Source organism: Alosa alosa, chromosome 2 (genome assembly GCF_017589495.1).
Source record: "Alosa alosa isolate M-15738 ecotype Scorff River chromosome 2, AALO_Geno_1.1, whole genome shotgun sequence".
Lineage (NCBI taxonomy): Eukaryota > Metazoa > Chordata > Actinopteri > Clupeiformes > Clupeidae > Alosa > Alosa alosa.
In genome coordinates this window covers 7,578,919-7,602,441 of record NC_063190.1, presented here as the reverse complement: position 1 = coordinate 7,602,441, position 23,523 = coordinate 7,578,919, and the positions used below count along the sequence as shown (strand labels likewise).

General features: G+C 46.1%; 1 protein-coding gene across 1 annotated transcript in view; it reads right to left on the bottom strand.

Moving 5' to 3' along the window:
- The window catches only part of atp2a3 (ATPase sarcoplasmic/endoplasmic reticulum Ca2+ transporting 3), a 43,399-nt gene that overhangs the window by 8,000 nt on the left and 11,876 nt on the right, over window positions 1-23,523 (bottom strand). Inside the window, 9 exon segments of the mRNA XM_048230726.1 lie at window positions 1,631-1,762; window positions 3,937-4,039; window positions 5,355-5,443; window positions 11,337-11,789; window positions 11,791-11,802; window positions 12,715-12,800; window positions 13,097-13,177; window positions 19,143-19,281; window positions 20,459-20,563. Coding sequence (XP_048086683.1) covers window positions 1,631-1,762; window positions 3,937-4,039; window positions 5,355-5,443; window positions 11,337-11,789; window positions 11,791-11,802; window positions 12,715-12,800; window positions 13,097-13,177; window positions 19,143-19,281; window positions 20,459-20,563 — 1,200 coding nt within the window.

Genomic DNA, 23,523 nt, shown 5'->3' with positions numbered 1-23,523 from the left:
CAGAGAGGAGAAATAACAGAGAAGTAAGAAAAGTGTAAGAAAAGGTGAAACTGTCAGTCTCAGCTGCTCATGGGAGATCATTTCAGTCAGGCATATTCCAGGCCTTTTCCAGGCCACCTGTCAGGTCCAGGTGTCTGGTGAGGGCTCTTTGGCTGGCTGAGCGGAACAGGCGCTGCACCACGCCGCTGTGCAGAAGGCTTCTAAAGCCCCGCCGGCTTTAATGTTTCATCAGGATGGCGCCTCTCCCGCCTGCCGAACCCCAGGCTCCGCTTGGCAGTCAGCAGCAGCCACGAGGCACGAGGCAGCCAGGCAGCACTCCGAATAGGGAGCTATCGGGTGTACACACAACACCACTGTAGCCCTCTTAAGAGATCTACAACAAATCTACTATAAATAAAATCAAGTCATATTTATAAATGTTCAATGCATTCCACTGTTTACACCGAGGCATTGCTAAGCAAAGGCTTTCATTCATAAACATCTCCTAAAGCTGCCTGAATGAAATGTACCAGCATGTCTGCCAGTTCCCCGACAGGCCACTAGGTGACACCTGCACCCAGGGAGAGCCTGACAAAGAGAGTGATTGGACTCGGGGCCAGACACCAGACAGGGGTGTCTGGTAAACAGCCCCCACCTCCCCAACCCCAGGACGAGACGCTTTTGACATGAACAGACGACATGCCCTGCTGTTGCAAGCACTTGATGGATGGCCTGACGCTGAGTGCATAAAGCTATTATTTCAGCTAAATGCCTCGTCTTTCCGTTTCTCGCCATTAAAAAGCGGGCCAGCATTTAACTTGAACGTCTGCTTGAAGTCGTCTCACACACATTAATGACATTCGGAACTCATCCTCAAATGTATTCAAATGAAAAGCAAATCCTAATACCCCCACCCCACCCCGCCTTGTCCTTCCAAGGCGCTGAAAGCCTGGAAGGTTGACGGAAAGTTTAGCTAACCTCTTCATAAACTCGTGGCCTGTCTAAATATTATGCTTTGCCCCGGGGAACTTGTGACGCTAAAGGGCTTTTTCTAGTCATTAATGCGATGGGGATTTGAGTGTCCTTCTGTAAGAGAGAGAGAGAGAGAGAGAGAGAGAGAGAGAGAGAGAGAGAGAGAGAGAGAGAGAGAGAGAGAGAGAGAGAGAGAGAGAGAGAGAGAGAGAGAGAGAGAGAGAGAGAGAGAGAGAGAGAGAGAGAGAGAGAGAGAGAGAGAGAGCAGTGGAAAAATGCAGAACTTCTGGTCATTTACTCCTGAACCCTCGACTTCTACAGTATCTTCTCTCTCCCACCATTGTTTACAGCCAAGAGCCCCTATAAAGAAAACGGCTAAAGAGAACATGCCTGACAGTGCCTTAAGATCTCGCTCTTATTCTGGAACCGTCAGCTTGCACCCAAGACTCTTTAAAAGTTATGGAGTTGCACGCAGCCTCGCTTCGCTGGCACTAATGCGCTACGGGAGCCATAAAGTCCTCGTTTGATATAGAGTACGAGGAGGATGGAAGAGACACGCGCGTCCCTTTTCCACCTCCTCCACAGGCCACCATCGCTCAAATGATCCAGCGCTTCTATCAGCTCTGCGTGCTCTTACACACCCCCCCGGGCCGTCCATCAAATCCCGGCATTGCCTTACCGAGTTGCACGCTCCCGCTCGCTCCACCTTGCTGAGTCCGGACAGGTTCGTTTTGAAGACGTTCATCTTCTCCACCAAGGTAGTCAGGGCAGTCTCCGTGGCCTCGCCCACCTTCTCGTACACACCTTTGGCCTGGAAGGACACAACAACAGCAATCAACTGGTGCAAGAATGGATGGACACACTGTACAGACCCCATACTGTGCAATATTTTATTGTGCAAAACAATATTTTGACCACTTCTTTTGATAACAATTGTAGAGGCTCGAAAGTGGCATAATATGCCAAACATCTACATGGAACATTTCAAACAGTGTGTGGGCAGAGGCTTTATGTCAGGAGCTACAACACTCAGCAGTTAGAGTTACATAAATGATGATGTGGACATGGTGACTGCATCGTGTTCAATTAACTCCAGTTGAAAAATGGCTTTGTGTAGTGTCAGTTCTTTGATGATCACATAAAAGACTCCGTTTATAACACAAATGACTTGCTCATGGCAGAGGGAGTGAGGAGCCAGTGCCATGACCACTGGCTCACACGGTCAGATTTGTAAGCGAACCCACTTTCCCCCTGAAGGCAGAGTTAAAAAAGCCGTGCTCTGAAACATCTCTCGACCTCCAAAACAAGAGTCAAGCACGGTACGTCCAGAAAGCGACAGCTTTCCAGTGGAAAGAGTTACGGTGTTTTGGCGCATGGACAAAGCGCTGGGTGACCCAGTGGGGTTGTAGCACGTCGGGTTAACACCCCCTTCTCTGCCTGCCGGGAAGAGAGAGGGAGAGACTCGTGGTGAGTCCACATGGTTCACAACTCTCTACTTTTTTTTTTTTACTATGGCACACTTTTAAAAGCTAGTGGAAAACCACAAATTCCCTTTGATGAGGCACCCAAAATACAGTGAATCATTTCTCAAGAGTGAATCGTGTGTAATCGCCTCGAACACAACCACACTTGAACCACTTGCAACGAGGGCACTTTTTTTGGTGGCATGATATTTAAGAGCCCGTAATGCAATGCATTAATGTGGCGTGATGATGCGCCTGGTGCCCGTGTGCACATGCGACTACAGAACAACTCCAAACTGCATTCTGCTCGCTTTGTCCCTGACAACCACAGAGCGTAGTGATGGTGATACCATGGTGATAACAAGGAAGTGAGAAAAAGGTATCAAGACAAGAGGAACAGCACACGTGTTGATGCGTGTTCAAATGCAAGCAGGAGAGTGCTGAGGCATTCCAGTCTGTGTGCATGCATTTAGAACAGATCCTGTGAATATATGCAAACTTGTATGTAGGGCTAAATGCATACACAAAACTCACAGACTTCAGCTCACTCATACACCCACACACCTCTCAAATGACACTGACTGCTGAAGCAAAGAGATTCCGCTGCTTCAAGGAAGACGATTTTCATCACATTTCTGCACTCTAATCTGATAATATGAACACTGAAACTATAGCCCAGATATGATGGCACTTGCCAAAGCAATAAGTTGAAATATCATCTCATCTTGCAGGTCACGACACTTCATTTTTGTCTGGATCATGAATCACATGAATTAAAGTATGCAAATGAAATGACAACATTTTAGCCTTTTAGTCTTTACCCAACAGCCTGTGCTAAGCAGTTCAGTGTTTCCTAATAAGATATCAAATCTTTTAATTACCCTTAATGATATACAGAACCATGAAACAAAGCACTAGGGATTCATCATAAAGCACTCGGATGTCCATGTCAAAAAGTGCATTTACATTCTACTGAAATACAGACGAATGGAACAATATTGAATTTGCAAATCATGATTCATAATTCCCTGTTCCTCTCCTCTCTCATTCACATCAACGCGGCACTGCCTCGTTTCCTCATCATTAAGTCAAAGAATGTGGCCACAATGCAGAGAGGAACGAGTTTGAGTATTTCCACTGTTTTATGATCAAAGCAAAAGCAGGCTGTTGTGACCATCACCATGCTGATCTACACACACACCAAACCAGACAGACTCCCAGGTTGCCTGTTGCTGATGCAATCTCAAGCAACGGCTTTTAAAATTCGTCTACATCTTTCTGATCTGAAAAAGGTGGTGATGGTTTATTATGCCATGGGAAAGGTATCAAGAATCAGAACTGAACTGTCCTTCATAGATGTCCATGATGACTGCAACTCCAATGATTTCAAACTTCAGACAAGTGTCCACCAACCAGGAAATAAAGTTAATGACTAGTAAAAGCATGGAGGTAGGGCATTAAAGAAAATGATGATAAAATGCCTCTTGTTAAATACAACACACACACACACACCAATCAGTACCTCGTTGTAGTCCAGTGAGGAGTCATTGCACATGGAGCAGATTGTAGCAAGCTCCAGCAGCCCGTCATAGTCACCACATTGCACTGCCTTATCCCCCTTCAGCCTGCAAGAACAGAGAAGAAAGACAGACAGAGGGAGAGAGGGGGGAGACAGAGATGAACCACAAACCATAGCCAGTCACACAAAACACACTCAACAGTGTCAACTGCACCACATGCACACTTGCCTAGTCCCTCATGTATACATTTGCAGCTACCCCTAAGCCAGGCCATGTTATTCAATCCCCTGCTCTCTTACGGGGATCACAACCAGGCCATTACAGACATCAATATGTTTGCAGTATACCCTTCAAAAGATCCTTTCCAAAGATACTCTATACCAGACTCTTAATGAGTCATTAGCACTAGGCTTACACAGAGACACAAATGTTTACAAGACAATACATGCCCCTCACTACAATGCTTAAAAGACATCCATTACACGTTACTCCATAGCCCACATGTCTGAGAGTCATTTTTAAACAGACTCGTTAGCGCGGAGTGTTTTAGTGTTACTAAAAAAGGAAGTGAGCGAGAGTGTGATGACAGAACTCGCAGGCTACCTTAGACTCACACCAAGTGCAGAGTGCAGTCTGCTCTCCAAGCTTCAGCACTGAGGACCCAGTCTCCCAGAGTCAAACACAACTTATACGAGCTGCAGGTCAACGTGTATTATGGCAGAAAGACAAATGCTGACTGCCCGGTCAATAACGGCAAACCAATACTGGCACATGTGTTACAGTGTTACTTCACAAGAACCCATTTTAGCTCAAATGAAGAGTGTTCCTGATTTTTTTTAATGGTTATGAATAAATCCTCTGAAAAGAGTTGGAAAGCGTTGAGGGGGGAGCACAGTAAATCTTAGGTGGTTGGTGGCTTTGGACATGGAGGGACTCTTTAAAGGAGGCTTATGAATGACATGGAATGGAATTAGGTGATGAATAGAGGGGTTGGGCTTCCACTGTCAAAGGAAAAGCCTGGATGTGGAGCCTTTCCACTGTGGTACCTACACAAGCCCTCACATCCCCTTACAGAACCCTAGACCACACACATCATTAACGTTTACCACTGTTATTACTTACTAAAGATACTGCACATCGGTCATAGAGACTCAATATGTTACAGCTGTCAAGTCTGCTCTTAATTGAAAAGATGAATAAATGAATGAATAGTAAGTAAGTATGAGCACTGAATATTATTATCAAGTATTAAGATAAAATAAGATAAGAATGGCCACACATATGTTACAAAATGTTTGTTTTGGGTGTTTGCTTTCCTGATGGATCAGCGTGACGTTTGGGTAAATGAAGGCCAAGCTGTGTACATAGAGACATTGTTTGTTGATCCATTTGAGACGTGGACAAGGGTATGACTACTCACACTTGTCCTTCGGGAGCGTATGTGGAACCACTGATGGAGAACTCATGGAGGGAACAGCTGGAGCCTTCCACCTTTTCTACAACAAACATCTGCAGAGAGAGATGGGGAGGAGGCAAAACAAATAAAGATTCCAGTGAAGAACTTGTTTATGTTAAGCTTTAAACAAACGAGTAACTATAGTTAATGTACTATTGTAAACTATGACCAAACATTTGGACACGGCACACAACAAGATGTCATCTCATGTGACTGCTTGTCTTTCCATACTTATAGTGGAGAGAGAAAAGGGGAAAGAGAGAGAGAGAGAGAGAGAGAGAGAGAGAGAGAGAGAGAGAGAGAGAGAGAGAGAGAGAGAGAGAGAGAGAGATTAACTGAGGGAATAGAAAAACAGAGAGACAGGTCTCAACGGGCCACTAACAACATGGGAAAGAAAAAGGGAAATGAAAAAGAGAAAAGGGAAAAAAAAAGAATGTTTGACTCTTGGCTCCACCCAACCAGGAGCAGGGGGTTCCCTGCCCAGCACAACCAATCAATGTCCACATGATGCCACCAGGGCTTTTTCCAGTGTGTGTGTGTGTAGTGGGATAATCTACAGTCGCTCAGTTTACTGACCTGGCCAGAGCTATCCCCGTTGTCTAGTGCCTGACTCACTGCCGGCAACACACACACACACACACACACACACACGGCCCCTGTGATCTTGGTCTTGGCCGGAGTCAAGCTAGACATATAGCCATGAGCTGGATTCATTTAATACATACTTATACAGGTCACAAACCATTCCAGAACATATATATTTAAAGAAAAGGGTGGTGAGGCAATGGATCCATACAGTGACACACACACAGGAGAGGTCATTGGTCATTTTCAAGACAAAGACAGGAGACCCTGCTAATCAGGGTGCATGACTATTCTCCCTGTTTGAAAGACTAGAGGGACACTTGTCTCCAGGAGGGTCGGTCACATCAGCAGCATGTGTGGCCCTGAGTGGGCGGTCTATGGACTAACATTGATCGCCTCTGGGCCAGAGCCACCTCACGGTCCCCTGCTGGCTGTCCAGTTGAGGATAGTCATAGGGACCTGATCAGAGGTCATTTGAGAGAGAGGGAGGAGACGGGGTGTCATTTCACAGGTACTTTCAGAAGTGCAGTTTTGCAGGAGATGATAAAAAGAAATACCAAGACCAGAGGGGGGTCTTGGAGAGAGGAAGTGATGATGGGGAGAGAGAAAGAAAGAGAGAGAGAGAGAAGGATAGGAAAATGAGAGAGAGCACATCAGTATTCATGTCTTGACTCTCTGCATACTGCATAATGCCCATAACAGTCTCATTTCCATGGGCGTGCTAGAACCGCAGCAAACTTATGCTCGAAGAGGGAGGTTTAATGGACACTAATGCTGAGACGGTCAGAGGAGGTCACACACACGCACGCGCCAACGCACATACACACACACACACACACACACCATCTCAATGTGCATCTCAAAGAAAAACGGCTGATTGGAGAATTAATGAAGCAGCTGTTTAGTAGAAAGTTCTTTCCCCCTCTGATGTGTTTCCTGAGAAGCTGCTGTTTATACAAAAACGTTTCCAGAGAATGATCCAGGCAGTTGTTCTGCTTTCACAGACCCTAATCCCACACACTAGACATTTCTGTGTGTGTGTGTGTGTGTGTGTGTGTGTGTGTGTGTGTGTGTGTGTGTGTTTTCTGTCTGATAATATTTTCAGTTGCCTTTGAGCAGAATGGATGGAACAAGCAAAATTATTTAATGAGAACGAAATGGAAAACATGAAGAGTTCAACCAAGAAGTGTGTGGTGAGCGTCGGATCTCCTGACTGGGCCTAAGATCATCTGAGGACACAAAAGTGCCAGTGCATAGATAGAACCACCCAAATCCCTCACCAGCGAGGACCACCCAAAAAGACTGATCCTAGAACAGGCCCAACAACCACTAGTCATGTGCTAAACGTGTCCACTGACTGCAGTGGGAACATTCTTCTGCCCTTGGGTCATAATTACTATTTGTGTGACTATCACTAAGTCACAAATGAGTAAAAATGACCACACCACTGGCCACGCAGAGCTCTATCAATCTGGTCCAGTCTGAAGCCATGTTGCTTGGGTTCACCATGGAAACAGGGCACAGTAAGTATGACTGGAAGTGGTGCCAGGAAGTCGTTAGTGGCTCGATCTGATTGGCCTGGGCCAGTCTGGAGTTCGCTATGGTGGTGGCCACTTAGGGTTGTCCCCAGGTGCTCCCAGCAGGACGACATGCTGTTGCCCAATCACTTTTGAGCATTGGGAAAGAGGGAGGGAGGTGATCATGTGGTAACCAACCAGCATAGGTGTGGACCTCTGTCCAGCTCCCAGGATTGGGTAATCTCACACACACACACACACACACACAGCCAGTCCTCCCATGGCGCTCCACAAAGGGCTCAGACACCCCAGAGCTGTGGAAAAGAGGCCTGCAAAAGCTCACACACACACAGTGGAAGGTGACATCAGGTTGCTGCCAACCAAACGTGGGAGGAAGAAGAAGAAGAAGAAGAAGAAGAGGGTGGAGGAGGCTGTTTGGGGCTGGGAGTCATGGACACGGAGGGTAAATATTTACCAGAGGGCCACACTCTTTCCGGAAGTTTCCCATAGCGAGTGAGGAGATTAAGCAGGCCTTGCGGGAGGGAAATCCCTGCAGTCAAACAGGACCCAAGACCCAGCCTTCAACTGACGTCATCAGCAAGTGTGTGTGCGAAAAAGAGAGAGTGAGCGAGCAAGAGAGCGCGTGCGAGAGAGAGAGAGAGTGTGTGTGTGTGAGTGAGCGAGTCAGGAAGGTGAGGAGACAGACAAGGAGAGAGATTCCCTCTTAGGAAGAGAAACATCTTGGCAGGAAACCACACAGTGGCAGGAAGTAACAAAAAATAGAAAATGACTGTGGGTCTGAGCAGCCACATATCTTTTGAAGCTGTGTGTAAAAGTAGGCAAATGTGGCAGTAGTACGGTAGATAGCTAATAAACAAAAATCTATTTATTTACAATCAGTGTAATTGCTGTTCCGGATACATGTCTGTTACTTTTAATAATTGACTTTTAATGACTAAAATTAGCAGCACTTTTGTTTTGTTTTCACCACTTCAACACATCATATTAACCCAATGGGCAGATACACTGATAATAACTGATATACTTGTAAAACTTAACCACTAAAGATTTCTGACTAACAGTTTTTGTCCACTCCAACACATATTCTAAACGCTATAAAAAGTACAGTATATGATGACACAGCTTACTGAGCCAGTCTTACTTCAATGATGTGCAGGATCCTTAAGAGGACAGGAAGTTCCTTAGAGGGAGAGGGAGACCCAGGAGGAGAGACACTGCAGTGACGTCTCTCGCTGCTCTCAGGTTTGTTTCAATCCCAACGTGGATTGAGACCACGGCTTAATGTTGAGATTTGTTTAATATATTGTCTTAGGGATCTTTTTCATGAATTTGGATTTTGTCTTTTTTGCACATTTTGGGGAATTCGGCCAATAACGGTCATATTTATATTGCTATTTCTTTCGTTTGCTGCTGCATTTATCTTCTGGATCCTGCTCTGGCTACATGCCCCAATTGTTTACAAATATTTAACCTTATACTAATGGCTTAAAACTACATTTGTTTCATATGTCCACGCCAACACACCTATAGCATTGTAAGTGTGCATATCTAAGAATTGTCAACAACTAGTTGCAATATCATTGTATCCTGGGATGTAGATTAAACAAAAAACATACAGTAAATAATGACATTTCAATAAGGTTTCATTTTTAGGCCTTCAAAAAACAAAGTGTTAACCCTAATTGTGAAACTACCCAAATATTATTAAACCAAGCCATTTTAAAATGCGTCATTTTAAAAAGTCCAACTTCAATGCAGGCCAACATGTTCTTTAGACACATGCACAATGATAGGGAGGATGTGTGTGTGTGTGTGTGTGTGTGTGTGTGTGTGTGTGTGTGTGTGTGTGTGTGTGTGTGTGTGTGTGTGTGTGTGTGTGTGTGTGTGCGCGTGTTGGAGAGAAAGAAAGAAAAGGAGCAAGAGAGGGTGAACGTCTAAGAGTGTAAAAGAGAACAAGGGCCAACATCTGGGAAATATGATTAAGCACTACGAGAACTGGCTGGCAGTCGTGCCTGGACATGACAGAGCAGTAGGAGTCAGAAGGCAAGCGCACCATCCTGGTACACACATCACACAGTCATTGCACAACCTCTTCTCGCGCCTGCACCCAAAACAGGTCTGGCAGAGGAGAAACCCTTCCTCATCATCATCGTCGTCACCATCTGATGATTGTGCATTCGAGCAGCCCAATTAGAAGGGAGGGATTCCCTGCTGTAGGCAATAAAGCCGCCCGGACTGATTTATGGCCAGTGTGGGAGAGAACTGAGGGCGGACATGTTAGTTAGGCACGATATGACCTAAGGGATGAGGAGAGGAAAGAGAGGAGAGAGAGAAGGAGAGAGAGAGAGAGAGAGAGAGAGAGAGAGAGAGAGAGAGAAGAGAAGAGAAGAGAAGAGAAGAGAAGAGAAGAGAAGAGAAGAGAGAGAGAGAGAGAAGAGAAGAGAGAGAGAAGAGGGAGAGAGAGAGAGAAAGAAAGTGGAATTGGCCAGAGGAGGTTGGTGCCAACACAAACACCAGCAGGATTTTCCATGAACAGCCGCCAGACTGTGCCGACAGGTGCTGATGTGGTTGATGTGGAAGATTTGGCCGAAGCAGAACCTGAGAACCTGCGCTGCTCTCAGGACAAAGCAAACATGGCTGCCAGGACTCAGTGGGTTCTAATCTAGCAAATAGATGGTGTTGAGTGTGAGTGTATGTGTGAGTGTATGTGTATGTGTGAGTGTATGTGAGTGTATGTGTATGTGTGTGTGTGTGTGTGTTTTGTGCTTATCAGCTTGAAAATCAATGGACCTCCACTCAGCCAGCTGTGACATTTTGGCAGACTTGACATTTGAAATTTGCGTCGACCCGTGTCAGTTCTGGCTTGCGTCGGTTCTGCCCTTCTGTCCAAGTGCCCAAAAAAACGCCAACTTGTGCACGGCAACCGTGTCGTCAGGCGAGCGGGGTTGTGCCGGCAACCTGGCCCCGGCCCCATATCAAAGGCCTGAGTGACGCTGGTAAACATTACAGCACCGCAGGGAGTTTCCATTCCACACACACACACACACACACACACCTTGCAAACTCTCCCTGCACCCCCTATTCCCAAATTCCACCTGTTCATGTTCCAGAGACCACATCAAAACAGCCTGCGTGCTCAGATGGAATGCAACCCAGAGATGTGGTTTGGAGATTAAGCGATGAGGAAGTCTTGGGATCAACCCCAAACTTGTCCCAAAGATGTGCAGCTTGTGGGAGATCACACACACAAGAGACACAGAGAGGAAAAAAGAGAAAAACAAGGACAGTTAAAAAACGAAGAGATTCACAGAAGGCCATATGGGAGTATAAAACTGACCTCAACTGTTTAGAAGCGTGGTATGCTTTTGAAGTCTGTGTTAACGGGCCATGATGCCTTTAGATGATGTTGAAATCAGAAGGCACTGTGGTGGAGTGTAAATCTCCATGTCTACGGTATGGTTTAAAAAAGAGGAACTACACAGAACCTTCTGTCCATATTTTATTAACCAGCTGTGTTTATTTGTGTTTATTTACCCTCAACCGCAATACATAAACACAACTGACGTTGCCGTTTGGGTAAACCTCATCATCATAACCAGAGTTAGGTTGCATTTTCCAACTTTTCCCAAGAGAATTGAGCTGTGAAAAGTTTGAAAATGAAAGCCACCTTTGACTCTTCTCAGAAAGTGATGGACACAAAAAGAAAAAAAAAATACCTCACAGAGGCCTCTGTTGCTTAACCTATAAATCTGTGAAGATTTGGAAGTTATCCACTGCACCTTTTAAAAGCCTGGCGCCCGCCCACTCCCTCACTGAAACTCACCCTGCAGACGGACATCTGGTTGGTGGTCAGAGTGCCGGTCTTGTCGGAGCAGATGACGGAGGTGCAGCCCAGAGTCTCCACGGAGGGCAGCGAGCGCACAATGGCGTTCTTCTTAGCCATGCGACGTGTGCCCAGCGCCAGGCAGGTGGTGATGACCGCCGGCAGGCCCTCGGGGATGGCAGCCACAGCCAATGCCACGGCGATCTTGAAGTAGTAGATGGCGCCGCGCACCCAGGAGCCGCCGTGCACAGGGTCGGCGAAGTGGCCGATGTTGATGACCCACACGGCCACGCAGATGAGCGAGATGACTTTGGAGAGCTGCTGGCCGAACTCGTCCAGCTTCTGCTGCAGGGGCGTCTTCTCCTGCTCGGTGGCTGCCATCTGGTTGCGGATCTTGCCGATCTCCGTGGCAACGCCGGTGGAGACGACCACACCAATGGCACGACCTGACGCGAATGTTTGTCCCCTGTGTGGTACAAACACACAGAGACAAACACACACACACACCGCACGCACACGCACACACACGCACAAGTCAAACACAGATACAACAGGCTGCTGATCCTGAAAACAGAATACTTCAAAGCACTAAAAAACAAAAAAGGCCGCTAGCCAACTTTTTTCACAGATGCCAGACAAACGTATCTGTTGGCCTGGTGGAATGGCGGAACATAATGTCATTAAGAGGGTTTTCCCGGGAGGCCCATATGAAATGAGCCAGGACGTGATGAGGGCGACTATAAACAGCACATCACACCCGGGCAATTAGGCCCGCGCCAGAAACATAAAAAGAGCCGAGAGGGTGACCCACACAATATGATCACGGTCCGCAGTCGGAAAAAGTGTTACAAAAGACAAAAGCGCTTCACAGGAATCCTTAGTTAAAATTAAAATGAAGTTAATCACCACTAAAGCATTTTCACCTGACTCGACACTAAACCCTTTTTTAGTGGCACCCAAGAGAAACACATTCTCTGATACTACAAGGGGAAAAAATATGAACATTTCTATTTAGTGCTTTTTGTAGAGTGTAATGTTAATCATTCTTTTTAATAAAAGTATGATTAAACAAAAATCTCTGAAACTAATACCATTAACTTCAAGACAGTGTAAAATAGTGATTTCATAAGAGTTCACGACGATGAAATGCTTATGTTCACATTACAGGGGCTGCTGATAGCAATCCACATTCCCTGGGAGTACTGTCTGGCAATGGCCTACAGTGAAGCATGGCAACCCCACGCCCAACCTCCCAGGGCCAAAACAGGGTGGGAAGATTAGGAATCCTCACCCTCCCCCACATGCACATGCACATGCACATGCACATGCACATGCACACACACACACACACACACACACGAGTGGTGGGAACCCTCACCGAAAACAGCATGTTCTTCTTGTCCTGATTGACAGCTCGGGGGTCAGGCACAGGGTCAGTATGCTTGATCACAGACACCGACTCCCCTGGGGAATGGAAATAAGCATGCCGTCACATTACATGACACAACACAGTGCTTAGTACAGCTGCTAGATACAATGTTACAGTTAATGGTTCTGGGTGGAGGGAACACCAGAGTTAAGCTCTTCCTTTTCAGACAAGGCAAGGCAGGCTTATTTACAGAGCATGTGGCATACACAGGCAATTCAATAGGCTTTTTCAGAGGCAATAACTCTGACTCTGACTTTAAAGGCAATCCTTTAGAGATGCCCTCGGCGACATGACATCATGTTAGCTGATCTCAGGTTGGACATGCCCGTACCTGTGAGGATGGACTGGTCCACTCTCAGCGTGGTGGACTTGATGGAGGTGATCCTGATGTCTGCTGGCACCTTGTCCCCAACTACAAGCAAAAGAACCACAAAACACCTGGTGAGCTAGGAATGTTCCTTTACTGTAGAAGAGAGAGAGAGAGAGAGAGAGAGAGATAGAGATAAAGATAGATAGATAGAGATAGAGATAAAGACAGAGGGAGAGAGAGAGAGAGAGAGAGAGAGAGAGAGAGAGAGAGAGAGAGAGAGAGAGAGAGACACACACACACACCACAGTAAGTGAAAAACAAAAGGTTACTTAAGGGCAGGAGGTTATCTTTGGGGAGCGCACAGCTAAGCTACTCTTGTTCCTTGATGCCTATGGCCATAGTAGGCGGCGAAGATTGCTGCTGTAATCATGCAGGAAATGAGAGGTACACAGAAACATGGCTCTGGGCATCCATCCGGCACCACTCATATGCACACGCGCACACACACACCAGGTAAACAACAGATCGAAGCGCCTCCAGTGCACATAAAGCCTCGAGCAAAAGAGAGAAAAACAAGTCACACACACACACTTAACTTCACTTCAAAGGCAAATGGCATGATGCAAATGCAGCTCGATACAGCAGTGATGGAGTTAGCACCACCTACCCCCTGTTTCTGTCCCATGAAAAGATCAATAACAATCTCTTGCTCCACCTCAGAAAACACACACACACACACAAAAAAAAGATTTTCCTTCCAAGTCACCCTTGAGATAAAAAAAGAAAAATGAATACAAAAGTCTGACAGAAACCATTCGTATCCACAAATTAAAGCACTAGCCTGGAACAAACCGTGATGTGCATAAAAAAGTATAATTTTATATTCATATGCAATAATAGCACAGCTTTCTTTTATGTATTGACACATATGAATAGATGAAACTCAGCTCTGATGTTGTAAGTGACTGGAACTTCACTGTCCCAATATGAAGGGTTGAGCAGCTGCACTGCTCCAAACTCATTAAAAAGTGATGACCTGAAGAAACTCCAGTGTCTGAAAAAATACGTTTTTATTTCTCCTGTTCAGTCAGGTCGTCCAATACGACTGTGGTAATAAAGGCAAGATGACTTCAAAAGAGCTTCCTTCTGGTCCTGCACAGTGATTTGCAATGTTAAGACCAACCAATCAATGAGGAGACACTGCTCACTGGGGAGGACCGAGGCAGACAGGTTATTATTATGTTTAATAGCCATAAGGCTAGTGGGCCGAGATGCTGGGGCTTCTTCCATCTACCGTCTCATCTTAATGCTCCTTTTTCAGACTCTACCCCAGGGCTGTTCTGCTTGCCTTCACTCGGGGCAAGAGGGTTCTTACAGACTCTCATTCTCTACCTCATCCCTCTTCCTCATACCGGGTACCACACACCACCGTTTCTCTTTTCCAATATCCTGTAGCTACGGCCACACTTTATAATCTCTCTCTCTCACACACACACACACACAGATAAGAGTCCCTCCTGGTCAGGGCAGAGCTGAAGCGAGTTTGTGCCAGTGGGGGCTGCAGCCAGGGACCGCTGGTCATCTTCCTCCTCACACTCCCAGGGTGGGCACCTCGTGCCCCCCTCCCTCAGTGGGCGCACGCACACGGACACGGACACACACACACACACACACCTCCAGCTTCTCACTGTTAGAACACATCTAATCTAAATGCTAATGCATCAGGGCAACTTGGGATGGCCCATGTCCTTCGAAAGGCCAGCCCCGAAGCCAACTGCAAAACTGCACAAAGTGATGATGCCGCTTGTTACATAAGTAGGATTACGAGACGCTGCCTAACAATGGGAAAATATGGACATATGTTCTGGTATTGTTCTGGTGTCTATAAACGAAATGGGAGAATAACAGCAGCATGATGATGATTTCATTTACATTTAAATTTAGTTTGCATTCTGAGGGATGGATTCACAAGTAGGTTACATCATATTACAAACACAGCTGGTACGGTCCTCAAAGTAAAGTACACCCGCACACGCGCACACACACACACACACACACACACACACGGTCCTGGGGAGAAGGGGAGATCCTTCGATGTGGAGGATGACCATGACAGACTTTTCCGAAACAGGGAGCTGGGCAGTGAGTGTGATGGAGAAGGAGCAGCAGCAGCACACACACTCTCCCCCAGGTTTCCATCTCCTCAGGCCCTCTATAAAGCCTCCACCAGCTCCTTAGACCCACGTAGTGCAGAGGTTGGGGGGGGGTGTATGGTGGATGTTTTCCATCTTAAAATTGGAGGGAAAGTTCCACTGTGGACCGGATTCACAAGCGTGGTGTAACGTTGGCACAAGTGACAATGAGAAGGCCGGACACAGGGGTGTAAAGACTGCTTTTTTTTTTTCATTTAAGGAAAAAAAAACCCATTCCCATATTCTGACTCGTGCTAAACTCCACTCCAAGGCAAAAAGCATTTTCCAAAACCCTACAAATCGAGGGATTGTTGCACTCCCGCTCTGTAGGCGTTCCGACGGAATCAACACGTACTAATCCGAGATGCAGGAAAAGCTGGATAATGAGGAGCTGGGAAAAAACGGGAATGGCGTGGAGGGGACTAACAGCACGGCGGTTTGGGCTGCCATTTCGCTGGAGACAGGTTTGGCCCATACAACTTTGGACTTCTCGCATTTTTCTTTCCCCGAGATCCTAAATTTACATTTTCCATCTTTAGTTCTCCTCCTCAACACTGACAATTTGTGTTTTCTTCTCTCTCTCTCTCTCTAGCCTCTTTTTTTGGACCGCCGCCTGACTTCGCGTTTGTTTGCTACTGCTTAGCAACAAGATCAGGCGAAGGAAGAAACAGAAGCGCGATAAGGGGGAGATAATTCCCCTCCGTGCAGCAGGCGCCATATGATGCGCAAAGGCAATCTACTGTGACCGGCACATTCCGCCGTCCAAATAAGTTTTAATCCTTCATATACTAATTGCAAAAGTTTTTCAAAGCACATTCTGAAACGCAGCAGTCCCCAGGAATAACTTCTAATGCCGTACATGACGGACGGATGAATTACTTCTCTTTCGATGCAAAATGCTCTCTTTAATTCATTCACTTGTTTTTTTCATTCATGTGTTTTACTTTCATCTAACTAGAGCCCTGCGCAGATGAACCCAGCCTTTGGGTGGTCGTCATTACAGCACGTCATCCTCGTGTTCGGAGCTGGTGGGAGGATTCGGGATTGGCTCCGACGCTCGACCTTCCACCTGTGCCCCCCGAATCCATCACCCCAATCGCTGGCGGCCAGTCTTCCTGTGGCGGCGGGTGCCAGCCGTTTCCACTGGCTCTGACAGATTTGCAGTGTGAACATCCCTTGTCCACTCCAGCCTCCTGACACACCATTAACCACCAACATGAGGCCACCCTCCACCGACAACACTAGCCACTCGTTTTTACACATGTAGTGAACAATACGACAGGGAGATTCTGGGGTACGCATGGGTAATCAGTAGCACACGTCTGGCATGGGTAATCAGTAGCACACGTCTCCGTGCTGTGTGTGTGTGTGTGTGTGTGTGTGTGTGTGTGTGTGTGTGTGTGTGTTTGGCGAGGACTGCTGCGCTACATCAGGCTATCCTCTCGTCACACAACTCAATTAAAACGCGTGCCTCCAGGTCCCAGACGGGTGCGGGGGGTATTGGGGTGGTGTGTGTGGCTATGTAGACACATGGGTTTATCTGTGTGCCAGATGTTGATGTTGACGTTGCCCCCCTGCCTGGTGCTGTGTGTGTGTTTATCAGCCAAGGCTGCTCCTACTGTGTGTGTGTGTGTGTGTGTGTGTGTAGGAATGTGGGCCTGCCCCAGCACAGTCCCGGGAGCTGTCCCAGAACAAAGGGAGGTTTGTTTCCCCTCCACACACAGTCAGGTAACACAACGCTTTCTCTCTCACTCATTCCCTCCTTCTCCCCTTAGTCAACAGTAACAAGACAGTCATCACGTGCAAACACGCCGCTATGAAATGAAGACCACAACATTGTTTTTACTTCTCCATTAGTGATTCCGTCTATCTTTCATTCATCTTTTAATTCCTCCCTTTCCAAACATTAGGCTTGTGCAAAATTCAGAATTGAATTGAGAATGACACCAAAACTCCAATTCAATTCATGAATTTGAATTGAAGTCAAAAACAGGATGTTCAAAAATTCAAATTTAAATTAAAAGGAAGTGGAATTGAAATTCAATGAAATTTGAAGAAATTCATATATATAATTTAACATAATTGTGTTTAACAATTAAGCTTCACAGTATGTTAGATATGATTGCATCAACCTAGCCTGCTACACATCTCCTCTCTCCTTCTGGCCTCTGTCTGTCTTTGTCTCTATCCATCTTGTCATGGTATTGACCGTAACCTAGAAAGAGATCATGGCTCTTTGCTAACAAACAACAATCACCTAGGAACAAGCTCTACATGGCAAAATATCCTTAACGGTACGCATGAGCTATATGATCGAGCCTGATCCATGCTGACAGCATATGAACCCAGTGTTGGGTTTTTTGTTTTGGTCATGTCTACTTTGTGAGATCTTCCAATTGCTGACTGTTTTCATGAATGCTAGCTATGACACGGCCAAACCCCCTGTTCCTTTTTCCTCGTTGCCTGGCTGCTCTGCACAAACCCTTCCTTCCACACTTCACCACACTGCTGAGAGATCATTAGTGAGCCAAAGTTTACAGAAACAAACAGTAATTACTTTGATGACATGACCCTGTCCACGGGCACATACAAATGTGCAATTCGCTCTGTGTGTGTGTGAGAGAGAGAGAGCGTGTTGATGTGTGAGAGAGTAAGAGAGAGTGAGAGAGAGAGAGAGAGAGAGAGAGAGAGAGAGACAGAGAGAGAGAGAGAGGGATGCATAGAAGTAACAACAAGTCTATTTTTAGATGAAGCCTTGCCTAGACATGAGCTGGTTCACAGCATGAGTGGGAACATGTGAGTGTGTGTGTGTGTGTGTGTGTGTGTGTGTTTGTGTGTGTGTGTGTGCGGGCGCGGGAGCTGAAAGACGTCGAGCTGCGTCCAGGTGGTTTCGGGGCGACTGACAGCATGGAAAAGCAGGAAACGAGGAGCGGAGCTGGAAATTTAAATGGGGGGCCCCTAAATCCAGCGTGCAACCACAGCCACTTTGCAGCGGCCATGTTTTTGTTTTGATTTGATTTGACTTCTCGCGGCCGAACGCAGAACACCAAACGCAGAACACATCTCTGAGCTGGCACCTAGGAGACCGGTTTGGAAGAGGGCTGGTTTGATGGAGTGCACCCGGCGCTTATGTAATTCACCATGGGATACCCCCACACACCTGAGTGTGTGGTCAGTGGCAGAGCATCGGCAGCAGACAGGCTGGACGGAGACAGCGATGAAGGGAGGGAGAAAGAAAGAAAGAAAGAAAGAAAGAAAGAGAGAAAAAAAGAAAGAAAGAGAGAAAAAAAAGTGGTGGAAGATGGCAGCTGGTGAAACGCACTTGAAATCCTGGACAGAGTTGACAGAGTGGAAACGAAGAAAAAAAAGAAAAGAAAGGGAAAAAAGAAGAGAGAAAACGAGAGAGAGAGAGAGAGAGAGAGAGAGAGAGAGACCACTCAGATGCAATGTTCCATTGAAGTCTCCCGACGGCAACAAAATAACCAAGCCAGCCCCCAGCCCCCTCCGTGATGCCCCCATAAATGGACTCTCCCAGCGGACGGCTGCGTGAGCAACATGAAAAATGGACGCGGCAAACAGCAACCATTAAATCACTTGCAGGGAAGCACAATAACACGCTTGAGTGTGTCGTCGGAGGAGGATGTTCAAGAAGCCCACAATCAGACAGTATAATTTCACATTTGCATTCTTCCCACCCACTACGAGTCTGTATTTAGTCATCGCACGCATTAAATGACTCAATGCAAATGCCCCTGCTGGTATAGATGCTATACCCTACCATACGTTCCCATCCATATGGCATCCATTTACATGTATTTTACGTGCCATCCATGGGAACCTGCCCCCCGACTGCACATCAATGGGCCATACCGTACCTGCCACCTCCACCACATCCCCGGGGACGATGTCGCGGGCCTTGATCCTCTGGACGGCCTTCCTGTTCATGCGGAACACTTTGCCCATCTCCGGCTCATACTCCTTTAGAGCTTCAATGGCATTCTCGGCATTCCGCTCCTGTGAGGGGGCACAGGAAGGACAAGCATTGTTTACATGACCACCAGGGCAAGCCCCCACCCCTGACCATGACGAGAGACGCGATGATTGTTCTCCACAAATTTCAACACATTTCCTGTGAGACAATAGAGATCTATCTAGATCCACTATGATTCATCAAGTGTTTGAAGTTTATATTAACTTTGTGTCTGTGTTGTTGGCTCCATGTTTTAATGCGTAAAGACTCATTTCAAAAATCATTTCAATGTTCTCACGCAGATATGCAGCTTAATAGTGTAAAGGCAGGGCGACCTAGCAATACACAGACATTAAAACTATCTCCAGCAAAACAGGTGAAGCAAATCCCAAATCCAATACTTGCATTTGTATATACCCTTGAAAATAATACCCATATTTTCACAAACATAATTGACAACATTTGTATAACTATGACTATTAAGACACTACCACGTAAGGCTCCATTGGTTAAATCCATGACACCATGTGAGCAGCATGAAGAGAGAGATTCTCTCACACTAGCACTCCCCACCTTCGCCCTGTCTGCTTGCCCTGTTTGGGTTTTGAGAAACTGCCAAAAACAAAATAATTGCTTCCCTTTGAGGGGACTTTTGTCCAATTATGGAGGAGAAGCATTGTCACAGTTAATAAGCAGTACTTCCAAAAAAATTAGAAAAATGTCACCACGCTGTCCACCACCATTATGTGCAACTATTCAAGAATGGCCCTGAACAGCAAAAGCCTCTCAGGTGTCAAACGGGGCCAAATCCTTTCAGTAAGCAACCCCTCACTACTCCTAAAGCCTAGCCAGGAACAATAACAACTGCTTTTCACTTGATATGAGTAGGATATTCTAATCTCTGAGAGGAGTGGAGGCATGTAGGAGGCATGTAGGCCTCTTGCAAAGGATGCATTTACAAAGCTTCTGACAAACTAATGTTTACATCAGTTTTCTTTGCCTTTCTGGTAATAAATAATGCAACCTTATGCTTACACTAGTAGTATAAGTAGTAATACATTTTGTACACTTCATATCATTCCCAAATGTATAGTGATGGTATATGTTTATGTGAAGGCGTGATCCAAATCATTCATTTGTCAGTGCCAGATGATGTGCTGTTGCTGGTGTTTGGCTGGCAAGTTTGATGTCCGTTAGCCAGCCTCTGGGCTGTACACTTACCTGCCAGACGCCAATGACCGCATTAGCCACCAGAATCAGCAAAATGACAATAGGCTCCACGAATGCAGTGGTGCCCTCGTCTCCCTCCTCGAAAAGGGCCAGCACCTACATCACACAAACAAACACACACACACAAACACGCACACAAACACACCTTAGTACTTCATCCTATTCTGTTGCAGAAAAACATCCTGAAGTCGCTTTAAGCCAAACGTGGCCTCCTGATGTCCTTGTGCTGTTTACAGTATTTGCTCGGCCCTTGCAAGATCACAGAGGGGCAAAAGCACACCTGATGTCTGCGCTGACCGCCGAGTGTGTGGAACAGAGCTCTTGACCAGCCCGACCAGGCGCTGCCAGCACTACTAGTTGAGGCCCTGTTGTCGGGCGCAGGTGTGGTTGGTCATGGTCTACACTCAGGCTGCTGCTGCTGCTGCCCGATGCAGGTGCTGAGCAGGAACAAATCAGTCCTTTATTTCCAGCAGGGTCGACGGCCACGCCGATAGGAAATAAAGGGGAATGTAATTTTGGAAAAAGAAATATCCCTCTCCAAATTTACAGCCGGTTAAGAGCGGCTGGAGGATACGACCTTCGAGGGCAGGTATGTGGGATTATGACCCTTGGGCTCCCTGTCAAGGCTGCGTCCACTCCCACGTGTTGGCCAGTGTGGGTGTGGGAGGCACAGCATTGTTGCTGATGCAGAGCCTGCTCCTTACGCAAGACCATTACCTTGCCTAGAGACTGGGCACGGACATGCACACAGCAGGCCAAGTCATCTGCATGGAAACTCCACTCAGGCGGCGGAGGCGGCCGCTGTTTGGAGAGACAGAGGGCGCCGCTCCTGAGTGATGGCCGTGTCAGGGGGAGTAATTAGTGTAGAGTCGGAAACAAAAGGTGCATGCCACACAATTAGTCTCTCCAAAAAATACCCCCACACACACACACACACACACATACATCCTTCTGGAGTCTGGGGTGTGTGCGTGCGGTGGAGCGCTTGATAATAAGTCAGGTAGAGGAAATGGTCATGGCTGAGAAACTCCCCCACAAAAAAAGCTGACAGATAGGTGACAGACAGGAAAGAACAGTGCCAAAACATGTACGCACATTTCTCAATTGGCTGAATTTAAAACAACTGAAGACACCTTTGAGGAGCGTGGGCTACGTAACAAGTCCTAACATCCCCGCATCCGATAGCGCTCCTCTTGTAAGATAGGGCACCACCACCAAATCAGATGAGCCCACTGCAGTGTAACTAAAATGGGTGATGAAGGGGATGGTTACAAACTGCTTCAACAAGCTGCTTTTCCTGTTTCTAACCCCCTACCGTGCCCCTCCAGGACTTGGATCCTGCCAGGCACACATAACTAAGGACTATGGTTGGACTACTGTTTGCACCTTCACCATGACACTCACTCCCTTTAGCACCTCACCAGTCCTGGCCCTGTCACTACAAGCGTCTTATGCTTGATTACCCTCAAGCATATTGGACTTTTCTTAATTTAACTTATATAGTGTATTTAGTATGTAGTTTTGTTAGTTTTCTTATCTGTCTTATCTTGTACTGTCTTTATTGTACAGTGGAGTTTAGCTATATGTTTACACTTATACTTATGTTTACCATTTCTGCTGTAAGTGCATGTTGTGTGTTATGTCTGTATGCTACTGAGACCCTTGAATTTCCCCTGGAGGATCAATAAATATCTATCTATCTATCTATCTATCTATCTATCTATCTGATTTGCTGCTTCCATTAACAAAAGCAGTTCCAAGTTGGCGTAAGGCAATGAGGACATATGAAGATTGAGAAATAGTCTCCGGGAAGTTGTCAGCAGAGAGGAGAAACTACTACAATTACTCACTAGCATCAAGCAAAGTTCAGACAGTCCCTGTCCATCTTAGGACCAAAAAAAAAATAGCTCTCACAGACCCCTTGAGCCAAATCAATATTTCATCGTTTACGACCACATGTGTCTCGCAAAAGTTTCCTATGTGGCGAGGGTTTCATGGACTGCTGACAGAGAGCAGTCAAATCAGTCTTTGGAATTGTGCTCTTCAAGAGCTTCAGTGCGGACCGACCTGCGCTATTAAAAATCCCTTTGACATTGACAGAGAGGCTACATCTAAGTATTAGTATGGTTACCATCTTGCAGCTAGGAGCACAGAGGCAACATGGTTCAGAATTGCAATATATTGAACAAAGACTCACTAAGTTTTATTTCAGATGGATATGTGTGGAGGCATCCAGTCAGCGTTCAAGGGACTGTTGCCATTTGGCAGTCAAAATCTCAAATTGTAAGGCCTTTGAGTTTTAGTGTGGGAAAGAGTTTACACGGAAAACCTTAAATAAGCAGATTAGAAAACAGAGGACGCAAGAGACATCCCATTCAACGGCCACCAGCATTTTCTTCAGTCACTTCCTGTACAACTCTTGCCCTCCACTTAAAATGGCCACTGACATCCAGAGAAATGTAAAAATAAATAAATAAATAAATAAATAAAAATAAATAGGCACTCAGCCATACTCTGCCACTCACAAACTGAGGAAGTCTATCAATTGTCTGAGGTGACCTTTTTTCTGGTCATGTTTCCCTTTCTATAACTGTAATCTGTTTCTGGTCAGACAGACATACTGGCTTTGTGGGCATGTTAAAAAAAAAAAAAAAAAAAAAAGTGACAGTACAAATACACAGACCACAGACAAATAAAGTCCAACTAACCACTCAAAATAGTTTGGATTCAACTAAACCAAGAAAAATGGCTAAGAATCTAGGACAGATGTTTCCCCTATTTACAGAGGCAAGTTGTAAGCTGCATATAGACCCTTTCAACAATAAAAACAAAAACAATGCTTGAACGTTCTATTTGGGTCCCAATCTACTTCCTCTGCATTAAGATAACACATGGAATGTTAAAAAGGAAGTCTTATGGGGCCAACTATGATGCTGATAATGGAACTCTCTTGAAAGGGTCCATAACATCGTGCTATCTATGTCTTCAACATTGGAGCAGTTCGAGTGAAACTATATGACTTTCTCTGGTGGGTAATGGAGTCATAAACACATCAT